This window comes from Callithrix jacchus, chromosome 7 (genome assembly GCF_049354715.1).
Source record: "Callithrix jacchus isolate 240 chromosome 7, calJac240_pri, whole genome shotgun sequence".
Taxonomy (NCBI): domain Eukaryota; kingdom Metazoa; phylum Chordata; class Mammalia; order Primates; family Cebidae; genus Callithrix; species Callithrix jacchus.
In genome coordinates this window covers 113,088,866-113,107,541 of record NC_133508.1, presented here as the reverse complement: position 1 = coordinate 113,107,541, position 18,676 = coordinate 113,088,866, and the positions used below count along the sequence as shown (strand labels likewise).

General features: G+C 34.8%; 2 protein-coding genes across 25 annotated transcripts in view; one reads left to right on the top strand and one right to left on the bottom strand.

Annotated features, from left to right (window-relative positions):
* MSH4 (mutS homolog 4) overlaps positions 1-18,676 on the bottom strand; it is a 296,009-nt gene that overhangs the window by 175,631 nt on the left and 101,702 nt on the right. For 3 of the 24 annotated variants that reach the window (XM_035251919.3, XM_078332251.1, XM_035251920.3), the window contains one exon: positions 16,823-18,206. The exons of the other annotated variants lie outside the window; for them this stretch is intronic. In XM_035251919.3, coding sequence (XP_035107810.2) covers positions 18,015-18,206 — 192 coding nt within the window. In that variant the 3' untranslated portion in view covers positions 16,823-18,014. Of the gene's footprint in view, positions 1-16,822; positions 18,207-18,676 lie in introns of those variants that run through there. 24 annotated transcript variants of the gene reach the window in all.
* ASB17 (ankyrin repeat and SOCS box containing 17) lies at positions 743-12,746 on the top strand. The gene is made up of 3 exons (XM_002750983.6): positions 743-1,265; positions 9,631-9,910; positions 12,461-12,746. The coding sequence occupies exons 1-3, from the start codon at positions 865-867 to the stop codon at positions 12,665-12,667; spliced, it is 888 nt and encodes a 295-aa protein (XP_002751029.1). The 5' UTR covers positions 743-864; the 3' UTR covers positions 12,668-12,746.

Here is an 18,676-nt window from a genome sequence, read left to right as displayed (position 1 = left end):
TTACCTTACCTATGTATGCCTCAGTCAGACAAGGGCCTCAAGCCTGTAATTCTAGCACTTTGGGAGGTTGAGGCAGGCAGATCACTTGAGCTTGGGAGTGCAAGACCAGCATGGCCAACATGGCATAACTCTGTCTCTACAAAAAATACAAAAATTAGCTGGGCATGGCATTGCATGCCTGTAGTCCCAGTTACTTGGGAAAAAGGTGGGAGAGTCGCTTGAGCCCAGGAGGCCAAGGCCACAGTGAGCCATGATCATACCACTGCACTCCAGCTTGGGTGACAGACTGAGACCCTGCTCAGAAAACAAAAACAAAAAACAACAAAAACTACCCATGAAGCCTCAATTTCCTCAACTATAAGATAGGGGAAAATAGTCGATGATGATTAAGAGCATAGGTATTCATGCAGAACATGTGAACAACAGTTGAATTTATTCAGTCTAGCAATCATTTTCTGCTTATATAATGTCCACAAAGGATAATTAATCTGTTTATTACTATTATTTAGTCTACTGCAGAAACATGCAGAACTTGAGAAATATGCCGGCTACCTTGAACTGAATTCTTAGAAAATTAAATATATTATCTTAGCTTTCATGCATGCCATTTCTGTCCAACATGTCTCTTTCAAATGTCACCAGTTACATATAATAGCTCCAATCTCTGACCTATGCTGGTGACAAATCACCTATTGTGATGTCATCCATTACTTTATGGTAATATCTCACATATTTTTCCTGGTTACAGTTTAAAGGGCACTTCTGTTTGTGGAGTAAAGCCTACCACATCATCAAACTATGTAACTGGAGGATTACAGTATGCTTACCTCTGATTTTATTTCTACACTGCTGCTATAAGTAACAATGAGTAAATCGACTAAATTATGTCGTAAGACTTCTTGTCCAAGAAGCAATATATTCTGTAATCTCCTTGACAAAATTGTTAAAAGACCCTCTTTGCAGTTTTTGGGTCAGTGGGGATATCACTGTTATGAACCTAGGATTTACAGGTCACTGGCAAAAATTCTGAAGCATGTGGACTTGGATGGTTTTGACTCACTACTCACAGATTACATTGCATTTGTGGAAAAATCAGGATATCGTTTTGAAGTAAGTTTTAACCTCGACTTTACCGAAATATGTGTGAATACAATTCTGTTCTGGGTTTTTGCCAGAAAAGGTAATCCTGACTTCGTGGAATTGCTTCTCAAGAAGACAAAAAACTATGTTCAAGACAGAAGCTGTAACCTGGCACTGATATGGAGGTAATAATCTCACATGTTTTCACTATAGAATAAGAAAATTTATCTTTAGGAGAGTAAAGTGCTTCTTTTTTCTAAAATTAATATGAATAGTGGCTGTATGTGAAATAAGGAATTCTCACCTAATTGCTTGACCATTTGTTCACTCCTTTACTCTTTATGTATTTCATTTTTACCTATATGTACATTATTATGTACCTATAAATCATTAGTGATTCTGTTCTACACAGTCTACATGTTAGTGCTAAACAACAAGTTTCTCTAAACAAAGACACTGATTATATAACACTATGATCTCCTATTTCTGAGAATCCTGAGATTTTATATTTATATATGTTTATAAGCTGACTTTCAAAGTACAATTGGGAATATGCATACATCTTCACAGAGTAATACTTATTAAACACAGCAATTCTCTATTTGTGTGTTAAACATTGATAAATTGGACCCCAAATTCTCCAAATTTGAGCATAATGAAGGTCAAGTACCTGATGCTATCTATTATAGAGCCAAATTTTTATAGGCTTCACATATCAATCTACCTAATGCATACTACTGAGGATCTCATGAAAATAAAATCTCCAATGTATCATCTTGATAGAGCCTGTAATATAGATTCTAAAGTTACCTAGTTTGCACTAACTTTAATTTATTCTTTGATTTTAGATATTCATCTGAATAAAACAAATATGCATGTGTTCATTCATTCAGCAAAGTATTTATTGATCACTTTTCTATGTATGCAGCACCGTATTAGGTGCAATGATAGATGCATGTATGCAATGAAAAACAAAAGTGACAAAATCAGTTAAAGACTAAATCAATTTAGGTTCTGCCTAAAGCAGAGTTTTTCCTTGTTTGTGCATCACTGTGGTATTGGAGAACCACTGGATTTCATTTCTTAATGATTACTAAAGTACATGAACTGACAGCTGTGGTTTGGAAACAACAGTAAACAAAACCACCGAATAGTACTTCTTTGTGTTTTAAGCAACTATTATATTTGTAACTACGGAAGAGATCAGCAAAGCTTCTAAAGCTGACTGTCACTAGCTGGGCTAAGTAGTGCCTGTCTATAACCCTGAAAGGCCCATGAGAAAGAAAAATGGAGTCAAACAGAGGGATAGAGAATAAATTTTTACAAATTAGAAAAGGAAGTACAGAGAGGAAAGCTGGAAGGAAAATGAAACAAAGAGAAACATTGTAGAACATGATAGAGTACCATTAATAACTGTCTTAAGACAGGTTTAAAATTAATAAATTTCAATTTAGATGCATGCACAAGGTATAACCCATTACAGGCCAGTTCTACTGATCACAACATCATTTGGACCTTTCAGAATCATAGAATTTTAAATTTGGATGAAGCCTAAGAATTCATTAGCAGACCTTTACTCTGGACAGCAACCCTCTGCAGGGCATCACTGGTTGATGCTCATTGGTCTCTTCTTGAGCAATTCTAGTAGTAATGAGTTAACTATTTCCTGAGGTAAACCATTCCTTTGCCTTGGGGGTCCTTGTTTTTCCAAGTTCATTCCTGCCGGGAAGGCCTCATAATACTGTTCCCTCTGCCTGAAAAATTTGGATCTTCCTCCTCATCAGCTAGGTCACAGTATAAGTATCATCTTCTCAAAGAGGCCTTTCCTACTCACACGATCTAAAGAAACCACTTAGTCATTATCATAGTATTTTACTTTAATTCTCTGCATCCACTGATCACTGACCTGTTTATTTACTGTTGTTCCTTGTTTCATTGGTTTGTTTGCTCGCTATCCTTATGAATAGTGTGTGTAAAACTATGTCAGATACATAGCAACTGTTCAATCAAGATTTTGTTGAATTAGTGAATTTTGAAACACCTTTATTTGATTATTCTTTCTCGTACTATGCTGAAATCTGCGTGCATTTCTCCAACACTGCCCCTGTAGCCATAAAGATCAATTTGTTAACTCTTTTCTAAATGAAAACTTCTCAAATATTTGAACACACCTATTATGTCCTCATGATGAATATTACAAATTTCCCGTTGTTCTTGACTTTGACAATATCATTCTTTGGTCATCCTCCCTTGTTTACACTCTAATTCGATAAGTTCCCTATTATATCTCTCTGGAGGAGAGGAGATAGAATTAATGAGGGAAAGAAATTCAAGTTTGTTCATTTTCACCACAAACCTGCAAAAAACATCTAAATGCCACGGTGTGACAGATTGTAGGTGACTTAAGAGACAAAATGTCATTCCATTCCAAATAACAATAATAATTTATTAAGCATTTTCTAAGTGCCAGGCACTATGTTATTTATTGGGGATACAAAAACAAAGTAGACATATTTCCTGATTTTAGAGAGCTTACATACTGGAAGTGAGGCATAAAGGCAAACAGCAATTATAACTACTCCATAGGTACAAAAATAGAAGCATGTACAGGTAGAGAGAGCAGAGAAGGAAACTGTTAACAGGGAGGAATAGGTATCTGAGAAGGCTCACTAGAATAGGTGATGTCTTAAACTGATTTTTAAAAGACAATGGAGAGTTTTTATTTTGTTCCCTTGAAGACATGTAATCTAGACAGAAAGAGGATGACTGAAACTAAGGGAGACACAAACAACACTGTTGTATCCAATGACTACAAGCAGTTTAGTAATAGCTAGAGAGTGAGATCCGAATCAGGTAGTAAGAGAAATGAAGACTGGAATTGAAAGAATGAAGGACTTTGTAGACCAGACTGAGGAACATGAAATTGATACCACAGGTAACGCCTGGCCAGTGAAGGTCAACTTGTAGAATTAAAAAGATTCATCAGCCCCCATTTGAATACTCGATTTTGGGAACATAGGTTGCAGCTAGCGTAGGGAAACCAGTTAGCAGACTACTCAAGTACTGCAAGTACAGTGTTCTATGCAGGAAGAGTTGGGGGAAAGTGATCTAATTTTTTCAAAGGGAAGTGATTAGAGAAGATCCCTGAGGCTGAATTTGCATAGCATGCATAGTGTGTGTACTTAGTTTACACGTGTATTTATAATAGTTTTGAGGGGAGAACGAATTCTGCTCTGCCAACATACCTCCCAACCTACAGTCGCCCTTTGATACTACAACTGTCCAGGTAAATTATAATGATAACTTAAACTGAAACAATAGCAGTGGGAGAAAGGAGAGAGATCTTTAGACAAAATAGCAAGACACAGTAAGTGATCAGAATTGGAGGATCTAAGAGAAAAAAGAGTTAATCTTCAGATTTCTAAATTTTGAGAGTGGTTGAAAATTGTATTAGTTTCCTGTTGCTCCTGCAATAAACTGCCACAAACGTGGTGGCTTAAAACAACACAAATTTACAGTTTAGTTCTTATAGTTCTGGAGATCAGAAGTCCAAAATGAGTCTTACAGAGCTAAATCAAATTGTTAGTAGGTCTGGTCCCTTATGGAGGCTTTAGGGAAGAATCTGTTTCCTTGCCTTTGCCAGCTTTCAGAGGCCATCTACATTCCTTGGCTGATGGCCTCTTCATCTTCAAAGTTAGCACTATAATGTCATCATATCTTATTCATTGACTCTGCTTCCAACATTCTCTGCACTTACAAGGACTTCTGGAATTACATGGGCCCACCTAGTTAATCTCCCACCTCAAGATCTTAATCATTTCTGCAAAGTCATATTTGCCATACTGAGAAGCCATTATTCAGCCTACCAAAATGGTCATGCCACAAACTTATCAAGATAAAATATTACAAAAAAACCTAAGTTTTGGAAATATGAGTTTGCACTACCTAATGGATATCCAGGTAGAGATGTGAAGTACATGGCTGGACATACAGTGCCATCCTTAATGTTTCTTTTACATCTCACATCTATGTTAGGATATCTGTTGGTTCTACCTGCAAATAATATACAGCATCTGGTTGCCTACACTACTATGTTCCAAGCTAAGTGATTTCCTTCCTTCTATCCTATAACAAATTCTCAACAAATGGCAGATCACATTACTCTTCTACTCAGAACATCCAATGGCTTGTCCATTTGCTATAGAGTAAAAGGGGACGTTCATACAGTGACCCATAAAGCTCTAAATAATGTGGCATCCCATTACCTCTGTTCTCTTTGAGCCACACAGGTTCCTTTATTCTCCCTTCATCACTCCAGGCACACTCTTCCACCAAAGGGCCATGAAATATCCAAATGGTTAACTTCCTCACTTCCTTCTTGTCTTTGTTCAAATGTCATCTTTCAATAATGTACTCTCCTATCATCCTATTTAATATTTTTAAATGCCCTAATTGTATCCACCCACAGCATACCCATACTTACTCTGCTCTACTTTTTTTTTTCCCAAGCACTTGTCAGCATCTAATATAAAATTTGCTTGTTTACTATGTTCATCCTATATTCTTGTTAATCATTCACTATGATATAAGAAAGACAGTAGGGATATTTATTTTGTTTCTTGATATAACCCAAGCCCCTAAAACAGTTCCTGGCATATAGTATGCATTCAATCTTTGTTGAAATAAATAAATGGACAGGAATTGAAGTATGGTCGTAAATGAACTTTCCTGAGAATAGTCAAATAAAATTGGTCTAAAGGCCATGCATACTTACTTGGATGTTGAGGGCAGAGGAAGAGGAGCCAGTGAGAGACAGTTGAGGAGAAATACCCAAAGAGATAAATGGGTCACTTGGAGAGACTAGCCCAACTGAGTAACAGGAAAACAAAGTGTTAAGAAAGTCAATTACGTGAAATATCACACACATAAAATTGTTATGGGGAAGCATCTATCAGATTTTTCAGAAACAGAAGGAGAATGAGATGGGAAAAAATTAGAAATAATTATAGCTAAAAAACAGAATCATTCTCTGAGTGTCTATATGAAAATATTGTGCCCCATTTCATAAGCATTATGACAGGTTTTCAGATACCAAGGGCTCAGTTCATTAACCTCACATTTAAAAACTGATTCTTGCTTTGCTTGCTGTACTTCATCCATATAAGTACTGCTATAATTAACTGTCACCACAGATTAAGCAAATTCTGGTTTACAGTAACATACTCTTTAAACATGAGGATTAATCATATGTCATTTGGGTACAGATTAGACTTTTAAATCTCATTTTAAATATATTTGAGTTTTATTCATGTTTCCAACGTTTTTCAGTATTCATTCAATATCTTCTAAAGGTAATGTCAATCTTAATATCTTAGAATCCACTAATATCTCTAAATCTTAATAATGACCACTTATGGTATATTTTGTCTCCTAAGTCTCTCAAATTCCCATACTTATAGGGTTCTTAAGTCAAATATTTTCTTAAGGACTAGCGAGATGAATACATTGAATTGCCTTTGAAAAGTTTAAGTAATTGCACATCAACAAAAATCTTGTTAGGCCTGAAAGCTACAGGACAAATTCAAGGAATTTTTTACTATCACATATATATAGTCAAAATTTCCAGTAAAAAATTCCCAATTAACAAATATTTGAGTGCCTAATGTGGGCCCAGCATTGTTCTAGGCACTTAAATAAATATATAGTCCTGAATTAACATGAAAATTACTGTGTTTTGGGAGCTTACACTTTTGTAGATTGTTTTGCTTAACCATTTATTTTGAAGATGAGAAAATGAGAGTTTAGAGATGTTAAATAAGTTTTCCAAATGATACAAATTTATTTATTTATTTATTTTGGAGATGGAGTTTCGCTCGTGTTGCCTAGCCTAGAATGCAACCTCCACCTCCTGGGTTCAAGCAATTCTCCTGCCTCAGTCTCTAGAGTAGATGGGATTACAGGCATGCATCACCATGCCCGGCTAATTTGGTATTTTTAATAGAGATGGGGTTGCTCCATGTTGGTCAGGCTGGCCTCAAACTCCTGACCTCAGGTGATCCACCTGCCTCAGCCTCCCACAGTGCTAGAATTACAGGCATGAGCCACCACTCCTGGCCATGATACAAATTTAATGTAGTTATGTACAAAGTGCCCTGAGGAGTATGAGGTGTATCAGGGTAATCAAAGAAAACTTCATAAAAGAGTTTATTAGACAAGATCTCATAAAGATGAGCTAGACTTACCGCAAAATTGAAAAAAAAAAAGGTGGGGGAGAAGAATATATATAAAGCAAAGAAATGTGAAAGACCTGGATGCAGTGGCGGTTTGGAAAACTGCATACCAATGGTAGATAATGTAGAAAGAGAAGTAGTTTAGAAGTTCTCTATGTGTTGGAAGTATTTATAAAAAGAAAGGATGAGATGTCCAGGACATTACTGATCTGGAGATGATTCCAGGAGAGAGAGGAAATAATACATATCCATATTCATATGTATATACATACATATATATCCTCTTTGTATACATATTTGTGTACACATACATACATACATACATATATAAAAGTATAGTCCCAGTGACAGAGTTATGACAAAAACTTACATCTTGATTTCTAAAATGCTACTTTGCACTACACTACATTATTTTTTTAATTACAAAATTCTTGCATCAGAATTTGGTGAAGCTCTGGACATAAACTAGTTTCCTACTATATACTTTTTGGATTCCTAAACAAGACCCAGTAGGGGTAAGGGCTCTAGGACTTCAACCAGAAAAACTCTCTTTTCTTGGTTTTGTCAGATTCTTCAAAAACAGTTTGAAAACAGCTCATCTATTACAAAACATTAATTTTCTATAGCTGGCACAGGTATAGCAATCCTCCAGTGCTGGTTTATGCTCGTGCCTAAAACATTCTTTTGAATCTTTTTATTGGAAAACACCTGCTCATCTTTCAAATCGGTTTCTGGATAACATACAGAAAATGACCATTTCAGATAGAGTTAGATACCCCTCCTCAGTGCTACTACAGTACCTAAACATGCTTCTATCATTGTGATTATCACCTTGTATTGCTTTTATACAATTTCTTGTGTTTTCCTTACTAGATTATAATAATAATCAAGAACTATATCTTTCATCTCGGTGTATCTACTCCTCTGTGCACTCTAGACAAGCAAGTGTTAAGTAGGTAATGAGGGAATGAGCAAATGAGTACATAAATGCTTGTGGAAACAGATGTAAAGAGGCCAACTTGCCCAAGATCACACAACTTGCACAATTAGAAGAGTCAAAACTTAGAACCTAGAACACTTGTCTCTGTTGTTTATAACATTATACCATGCTGCCTACCATTTTACTTAAGTACTATATATGCAATGTTAAAGTTCCCCTCTTTTCTTTTCTTTTCTTTTTTTTTTTTTTGAGACAGGGTTTCACCATGTTGGCCAGGATGGTCTTGATCTCTTGACCTTGTGATCCTCCCGCCTCAGCCTCCCAAAGTGCTGGGATTACAGGCATGAGCCACCACGCCCAGCCCCAAAGTTCCCCTTTTTTCATAAGACTTTCCTTGCTCTGAGTAGTTGTCTAAAATCAATATTTATACTTTCTGTGCTTTTCTGCTGTATTTTATTAGGCCAGTAAAGGGAATTCCAGAGACAAAAATCATTAATAAAATTTCACTTTTGTCAGCCTAAAAACCACATTACTTGGCAAAATTATGGCTTGCTAATAATTATGGCTTGCTGATAAAATCCCCTGTGGTCAAGGACACCACAACAATAGTTACACTGACCAACATAACAGCATAAAAGTCTATTAAAGGAAACAACTGGAAGAAGTATATACCATTAGAAAAAAATAAAATTTTCATTTCTGTCATAAGGGAAGGGAAATTTTTAACTCTAGCCTTCATGTGGTACTCTAGGAAAAATAAGATTTCAGAGGAGACTCAAATTTTTACTCAAGAAGAAAATTCTGCCCTTGAGGGATGTGATACAGCTCTCTCTATAATTTACATTTCCTAAGCCCAACCAATTCTAATTTTATTAAAGTGAAAACATAGAATAAAGATAGTTGCATTTACTCCTTTCCTAATCTCCAAACTCAATTCAAGCTCATGTCTGATATATGATCAAGAAGAACAAAAACAAAAAGATATGCAACTGATCACATTCTTTTCTATTAATAAAATTAATCTGTCCTTCTTTTCCATTTTATTTTTTCCAGAGCTACATCAGTTTTGTAATACTGTCCTAAGCACTATAGGTTTCTCAACTACAATTGCTATGACTAAAAGTAAACACTTTACATATATGATAAATTGATTCTGCTTATTTTTACAACTGTAAAGGGGGTTTAACTGTTTGGTAGGAGTTTTAACCTTCAGTTTGGTCTAGATTCATAGAGTGAAAAACTTTTTTTAAGTAATATATAAAGCTACATTGAAGACATTTAACATTTAAGATAATAATATTATTTACCCATTACTAGTAAGACAGAGTGTCACATTTCTTAATTCTATATCCAATGAGTTTTGTTTTGTTTAATTCACAGAACTTTCACACCAGTATACTGTCCAAGCCCATTAAGTGGCATCACACCTCTCCTTTACGTAGCTCAGACAAGACAGTCTAATATCTTGAAAATATTACTGCAATATGGAATCTTAGAAAGAGAAAAAAACCCTATCAACATTGTCTTAACAATAGTACTCTACCCTTCAAGAGTGAGAGTATTGGTTGATCGTGAATTGGCTGACATCCACGAAGATGCCAAAACATGTTTGGTACTATGTTCCAGAGTACTTTCTGTCATTTCAGTCAAGGAAATAGAGGTAAGCAAAATACTGTTGTTTTTAGTGGGGGGAAAAGGCATAAATATCGGTGAATCTTAAGATTCAACTCTATAATTCAGTTAATTTTTAATTTACAGATTACATCCAGTGACAGATCACTGAGTATATGTCAATTAATAAAAATAATAGGGAAGGGCCAGGCGCAGTGGCTCACTCCTGTAATCCCAGCACTTTGGGAGGCCGAGGTGGGTGGATCACGAGGTCAAGAGATGAGACCATCCTGGTCAACATGGTGAAACCCCGTCTCTACTAAAAATACAAAAAAATTAGCTGGGCATGGTGGCGCGTGCCTGTAATCCCAGCTACTGAGGAGGCTGAGGCAGGAGAATTGCCTGAACCCAGGAGGCGGAGGTTGCAGTGAGCCGAGATTGCGCCATTGCACTCCAGCCAGGGTAACAAGAGTGAAACTCCGTCTCAAAATAAAATAAAATAAAATAAAAATAATAGGGAAAATCTCAAACAGTTCTTTACTTCTTATGTTTTTAGAAATATGAAAGAATTTTAAGTTATATGTATTTTAGTATTAAGTAGATATATATTATATCCTAATGATATTTTTTAAACTTTAAGATTTCTGTCCTTTAACAACAGAATCAAAAAAATTTAACAGACCTCCTTTCTAGTTGAATATTTCAAAATGAGGGTTACATTTCTCCCCACAAATATAATCGTATGTCAAAAAACAGATTTTTGCATTAAAGTTCTCAAAGCAATGTCAAGCATTATAAAAATATAAATAAAGGCTTATTTGTTCAATCGAAAATATCTAACCCTCGGACATGTGATGATCTCCTTGGTAAGGTTTCTGGAATATACCAAGTTTAGAGAGAATAATTAACAGCATATAGCGTATGTTTCCCCTGTCAAAATGAACTGCAAGTGTCAGTATCATTTTGAATTATTCCCATTAGTAGCAAGAAATAAGTCCATTTAATAGAGAGAAAGCTACCCCTATAAATCTAAACCAATCATATTAAGAAGGAATCCAGCAGTCCCCTATCCTTTAAGGATGTGATTTCAGAAATAAACTCATAAAAGATATAACTCCACTGCTTTTTTTTTCTTTAATGCCTCAGCAATGAAAGATGCCTTTCTAAACCTTTAAAGGAATGCCTGGGCCAACTGTAAGCAAAGCAAATTTATTAAATTATTTTGCCAACATATTTTTAAAACAAAAAGATTTTTTTTTTCATTTTCAGAAGCTTGCTTGTCCTTGGTCCAGTATTAGTCCTGCACAATTTTTACATAACATATAAATTCTCAGCAAGTTACATAAATGCTATTCCTGAGATACAACCCCAGTAGAAAAGCACTAGGATAGAGTGAGTTGACCAAAATCACCTGCCTAAGTGGCAAAAAATTTATAGCTGGGTTCCAATCAATTGCAGTTTAAGAAAGTGAAATGGCATTGAGCAAGAAGGTAAAGAGCAGCATTAAAACTGCGTAAAGAACACTTTAAATACCTCTGTTCTGCATTTCGACACTTCCCAGTAGTTTTCCCTATTACAGTACATATTTTTTATTGTAAATATGTTTAGATGTTTCTACCTCTACACCATGAGTCTTGCAAGCACAGAGGCTGTGTCTATTTTACCTACCCTAGCAATTATCCCAAGCACCTACCACAATGTTAAGTATTTATTCTTTAATAGTTAAATAATTGAATAAAATAATGAATGCATTATATATGTAATATAATTAGATAAGAAATGTGTCATGTAGCCAGTAGAGTATATGTTCTAGTGGAGAATATTTCTGTAATACAGCAATGTCTTTTCCTCCTAAGTCAATCTATTGACATTTGACCTGTAAGATTAATTTTTAAAGATGCCTTTCTAAACCTTTAAAAGACATCTTTAGGCTGGGTGCGGTGGCCCAGGCCTGTAATCCCAGTACTTTGGGAGGCCAAGTCAGGAGGATCACTTGAGCTCAGAAGTTCAAGACTAACCTGGGCAACACAGTGAGACCTCGTCTCTATGGAAAAAAAAAAAAAAAGACAACTTTTCATTTGGACGGGCCTCCTGGGTCTTCTTATATATGAAGCTTTACTCTATAATGAAAATCTTATTCTACAATGGATATCTCCTGGGAAACATTTAGGACTTACATTGTCTGTGTCCAATCCCAGACTAGTTGAATCAGAATTTGTGGAGTAGGGCCTGAGCACTGGTATTTTTTATAGTTTCACAGATAATTTTACTATGTGGCTAAGTCAACCATAACTACTCTACAGGAAGAAGTTGATGAAATATAAGTAGAATCCAACTAAAATTAAAAACTTGTTCAGATCCATAGTTGTAAAAAAATTTTGCCTTGTGTCCTTAGACATATAGATTATTTAAAGTTTATCCTTGTGAAAAAATGCAAATAAAATACTTGCCTCAAGTAAAAATACTTTGGAAAAAAGTTATAAGGGTTTTATAAATTTGTAATCTATTTTCTAAATTTAAATTAAAAATAAGTGTTAATAATTTACACTAATCCAAATTACAAAACATTATAAAAGTAAAATATTTTGCTTTTCTGCAGACACAGCTGAGTTTAGGAAGACGTCCAATTATTTCAAATTGGTTTGATTACATTCCTTCAACAAGATACAAAGATCCATGTGAACTATTACATCTTTGCAGAGTAACCATCAGGAATCAACTATTAACCAACAATATGCTCCCAAATGGAATATTTTCACTTCTAATTCCTGCTCGTCTACAGAACTATCTGAATTTAGAAATCTAAGACACATCAATGTCCTAAGTTCCTTAACAACGCTTACCAATGTATGGCTTAGAAGTTAATAAAAATTAACTTCAAGTAACTTTTTATTGCACTGAACATGCATTTAGAAAATATATTTTCACACAACATCTTAATTGGATAACTTTTTAATCAATATGTGACTCTACCTACTACCTTCCATACAATGGAATAAATTATATGCGTTTTACACAAAGAGAAAAGAACTCTTTTGATCCAAATTACATCAAAATGAAAATATAGGTTAAATCTGTATGTTCTTTCATCAAGAAGAAACTTACCTAAGAAAACAGAGTTCTCAGCTCCTCAGCTATGACACAAATCTAATGTGTCCACATCTACTTGGACCACTCCATATCTTGGAGGGTGGATTTAAGTGGAATTGACACAAGCATGAATCTTATGCTACTTGCTAATGCCATTAGTAATAAAATCCTTTGTTTCTAACCAGGAGTTTCTTGTCCTCTGACAGCAAGCATGAAGATATGGCAGGCTAAACTGCTTACTTGCAGTTAGGGTAAAAATATCAAACTTGTCACGGTTCTTGACAATAAGCACCGGTTCCCATCTTTTCACTATATATTTTAGGACCTGTCTTATCAAATTATGGCAGATAGTAGCAGTTTCCACTGTCCACTCACAGACTGGGTACTATCAAAGTGTGACAATTCATAGAAAGAGTCTTCACTCTGGTCCTATACTAACATAAACTGTGTAAATATTATTATTACAGTTTCTAAAGAACAGAATGTAAATAGTAAAGTAGCAAAGACATGGAGCAATATAACCAGATTACTTGCTTTTTCTTGCCCTTCACTTTCATTTAGGTGAAGTAAAAATACATTATAGGATTGAATTATAGAAATGTTTATATACTTTATTAAAATATTTATAACTTAGCATATTTAGAAGTACATATTATACACAGGTTTTTTTATTGCCTTTTAGGTTTTGGGGTACATGTGCAGAACATGCAAGATAGTTGCATAGGTATTTGCTGCTTTCCTCCCCTTCACCCACATCTTGCATTTCTCCCCATGCTATCCCTCGCCAACTCCCCCCACCACTGTCCCTCCCGTATTCCCCCCAACAGACCCCAGTGTGTAGTGCTCCCCTCCCTGTGTCCATGTGTTCTCATTGTTCATCACCCGCCTATAAGTGAGAACATGTGGTATTTCATTTTCTGTTCTTGTGTCAGTTTGCTGAGAATAATGTTCTCCAGATTCATCCATGTCCCTACAAAGGACACGAACTCATCTTTTTTTATTGCTGCATAATATTCCATGGTGTGTATGGGCCACATTTTCCCTTTCCAGTCTATCATCAATGGGCATTTGGGTTGGTTCCAGGTCTTTGCTATTGTAAACTGTGCTGCAATGAACATTCGTGTGCATGTGCCCTTATAGTAGAACGATTTATAATCCTTTGGATATATACCCAGTAATGGGATTGCTGGGTCAAATGGAATTTCTATTTCTAGGTCCTTGAGGAATTGCCATACTGTCTTCCACAATGGTTGAACTAATTTACACTCCCACCAGCAGTGTAAGTGTTCCTATTTCTCCACATCCTCTCCAGCATCTGCTGTCTCCAGATTTTTTAATGATCACCATTCTAACTGGCATGAGATGGTATCTCAATGTAGTTTTGATTTGCATTTCTCTAATGGCCAGTGATGATGAGTATTTTTTCATATGTTTGTTGGCCTCATGTATGTCTTCTTTTGTAAATTGTCTGTTCATATCCTTTGCCCATTTTTGAATGGGCTTGTTTTTTTTCTTGTAAATCTGTTTTAGTTCTTTGTAAATTCTGGATATCAGCCCTTTGTGATGGGTAAACTGCAAAAACTTTTTCCCATTCTGTTGGTTGCCGATTCACTCTAATGACTGTTTCTTTTGCTGTGCAGAAGTGGTGGAGTTTGATTATGTCCCATTTGTCTATTTTGGCTTTTGTTGCCAATGCTTTTGGTGTTTTGGTCATGAAGTCCTTGCCTACTCCTATGTCCTGAATGGTTTTGCCTAGATTTTCTTCTAGGGTTTTTATGGTGTTAGGTCTTATGTTTAAGTCTTTAATCCATCTGGAGTTAATTTTCCTTCCTAAAAACCCAATATATCTTATCTTTTAAATTCCTTTTGACCAACAAACGTTGCAGACTCTTGGTTCCATTGCCTTAAACATTTCTCTATTATGGTACTTATCACATAGTGCTCCAATGGTAATATATGTGTATTTTTTCTCTTTATTACACCTGAGGGTCTCAAAGTCAAATGTCCTATCTCTTGTACTACCAACACCTAATATGTTGCCTGGTCCATAGATAATAGTTATTGAATTAGATTTGTTTTATGGTTTTCTAAAAGTAATACTTATTCTAAAACTTTTGCTTGAAGAAACAGATGTTAAAATATGCTATCAGAGAGGGTCGACTAAAAGCAGTTAAAAAAAAAACATAAAAAAAGTCACTGCTGGCTGAAAAAATTATCAGAATAGCTTTAATTTTTTTTAAAAAAAGCATTACTCACTACGCACCTATTAAAATGGATCAATTAAAAAAGGAAAAGAAAGCTGACAATACCAAGTATTAGTGAAAATGAAGAGCAACTGGAACTCACACATAGCTGACGAGAATGAGAAATGGTAAAGAGATAAAAAAAAAAAGAAAAGAAAAGAGAATGAGAAATGGTATAGCCACTCTGGAAAAGTCTGGCAGCTTCTTATGAATCAAAACATACACTTACCATATGACACAGCTATTTCACTCCTATTTAATCTAGATAAATGAAACTTATGCTCCCCAAAAACCCTTTACAGGAAGGTTTTCGGTGCCTTTATTCATAATCAATGAAAACTAAAAATTCAAATGACCTTCAATGAATGAAAGGACAACAAACTGGCACATATAAACAATGAAATAGTTGTCAGCAATAAAAAGGCACAGCAACTTGTAAAGGTTCCAATGCATTATGCAAAAGAAGCCAGTCTCAAAAGGTTACACACTATATAGATTCATTTGTTGGACATTCTGGGAAAAAAACCCAAAACTATAGGGAAAGAAGACAGGCCTATGATTGATGGGTTAAAATGAAGGGTCAGGGAAGGATTTGACTACAAAGGAACAGCACCAAGCAAGTCTTTTGGGGTGATGGAACTGTTCTGTATTCTGATTTTGCTGGTAGTTATATGAATCTATAAATGTACAAAATTCATAAGACCATACATCAAAAATTTAATTTTACTGAATATAAATGTAAAACTAAGTGCATTATTTCCTAGGTATGAGAATAAACTGTGTTTCTTCTCTACCCCCGCATATTTTGCCCCTAAACTTGAAAAAAGAGTATCTTATGTAGGATTTTATCCTGTGAGGAGAAAGGTGGAACAGACTAAAATAATGGCTTAAGGGTGTTATTAAAGGAGTTTGCTAACACATTATGGGCATTTACCTTGAAAGACTGGATTATGAGATAATGATCTATAATATTAGAAAAAGGCAAAGGCAAAGAGTAACAAAAGAGTAAAGCAAACAGATCTTAAAATTAAGAAATGAATTCTCTCCCCAGTATTCGCCTTCATTCCATAGTCCCATGACATAATAATTATATCTTTGATGCTTTTTTGTATATTTCTGCTACACACAAAATGGTTTCAGAAAAAGTGATTTAATTTTAAGAAGACATAAGCCTATTTTTATTTCAGTATCTCAATTCTAAAATAAAAGACATTAATCATTTGGCTGCGGATTTTGCATCAAAAGCTTTAAATGATGAAAAATTTTTTAAAAGTTAGGTGGAATCTAACATTGAGGTTAAATCTAAAAACAAGTTAATGTATTTGAGGAAATGATATTCAGCATATTTGATATGTTGCACCTGTCTCTGCTTGTCTGTTTTTTTTCCCCACTGACTCCTCCTCTTCTACCTTTTATTGCTTCCTCTTTTCCTTCCTGCCACCCCAAACAATCTGCCATGCCCTTTTCTTCTTCAGTGTCTTCTTGAAATTTGCCACAAGCCTAAATTACCTGACTTTAGAAATGACCACACCAAATAGTATTTATTTCAGAGGCTGTGAATGAAAACATAGTTAATAGTCAAGTATAAATATTGTGATAATTTTTCTAAAACATGACAATAGGGAATATAAGTAATCTAACAAGACATTTAATATATGTTGAATTGAATGTAAAACAAATAAAAAATTTACATTTACTTTTCCAAAATAATACATGTATTATTTAAATTATAACTTTTTCAATATACTTGGCTATTAATATTTACTTAGAATGCTGAAAGTTTAATAAAGTCAACAATTATTAATATTAAATATTATAGAATAAAATATGGCCCTAAGTGGTTTGTGAATAACGTTAGGGTGTCAAACTACCATGAATACAGTAACTTACTGTATAAATGGTTCAAATGTATACCTTGAATTTCAGATACTTAGTTGCCCAAGAAAAGAATAACTTATCAATGTTAGGCCTTTAGGCTGAGATTACTCACTTAGCAGAGTGATTCCAAAATTACTCTGATGAACTTCAGAACCTTCCAGTGTTGGAATGTGGGGTACTAATTAATAAATTGTTGAGTCACAGGGCATTATTACTTCATTATTACTTCAGAATAGAATGTAAAATAAAAGCTCATAAAAGTTTCCAGACCTGGCCGCGGTGGCTCATGCTCAATCCCAGCACTTTGGGAGGCCGAGGCTGGTGGATCACGAGTTCAAGAGATCGAGACCATCCGGGTCAACACGGTGAAACCCCGTTTCTACTAAAAATACAAAAAATTAGCTGGGCATGGTGGCGCGTGCCTGTAATCCCAGCTACTCAGGAGGCTGAGGCAGGAGAATTGCCTGAACCCAGGAGGCGGAGGTTGCGGTGAGCCGAGATCCCGGTGAGCCGAGATCGCGCCATTGCACTCCAGCCTGGGTAACAAGAGTGAAACTCCGTCTCCAAAAAAAAAAAAAAAAAAAAAGTTTCCAGCCCTAAAGAGAAAGTTATTTATTAACCTAAGGTATTTACAATAATATTTTAAACTATAACTTGTAAGTATAAATAAACTTAGGTTTTAATCGTGAATTTTTATGAGAAAAAAGTGGTATATTACACTTTTTCCTAACATAAAAACCATTCCAAGTAGTTCTCATTTAAGTTATAATAAATATTTTTCATATATAGTATATAGATGACAATTATGATATTAATGTAATGTACTATTCAATTAAAATATGAAATTTAGCAAATATTTTCCTTATCTCTGAGGAGAAAAATAAATTCTAGGTTCCTTGAATTAAGACAAATTATTACATTAGTACAAGATGTAAATTGTTACTATTCTTCAGTCTTTCCTGGAACTTGTTCAGTCCTGGGAAAATCTTCTTTGTACTTCTTCTTGAGATTACTTAAATATGTTCGTAAACTGTCTGGATTCAGTTGAGAGTTTCGAGCAGTTTGAACAAGCCTAGTGGCTAGATGATACACAGCTCTCTGTCTTTCCATCTCAGGGGTACTCCTTTGGTTTTGCTGTCATTGAAAAATATACATATATATATGAATACTATAATTTTTATTTAAATGACATGTTGGCAATATTCTATCTCCTTCCATAGAAATATGGAACTCAAGGGTTAACTAATTCCTTTGAATAAATCAATTTCATCCAATAAGGAAAGAATATATAAGAAGAAATAAAAGAAATACTATATTTGGAAGAATATAATTTCTTCTGAGTATTTGCTACTTTATCAGATCTTATATTTTTGAAAATCACTTCTCAGTTAAAAAAATGTTCTGCTAAATAGGTCAAATTTCTCAACATAATACCCAAAGTAACAGAAAATCCATCAGAGGTAGGTTCTACAAACAACTTGCTCATTAAAAAGATATGGGAAAACAGCATTGTTCATTGCTATGTGGTAATCATACTTTTAAATGATGCTCAAGAGTACTATTCTGCTATCTCCTACTTTAATTTCCCAACAGATAAACTAGTA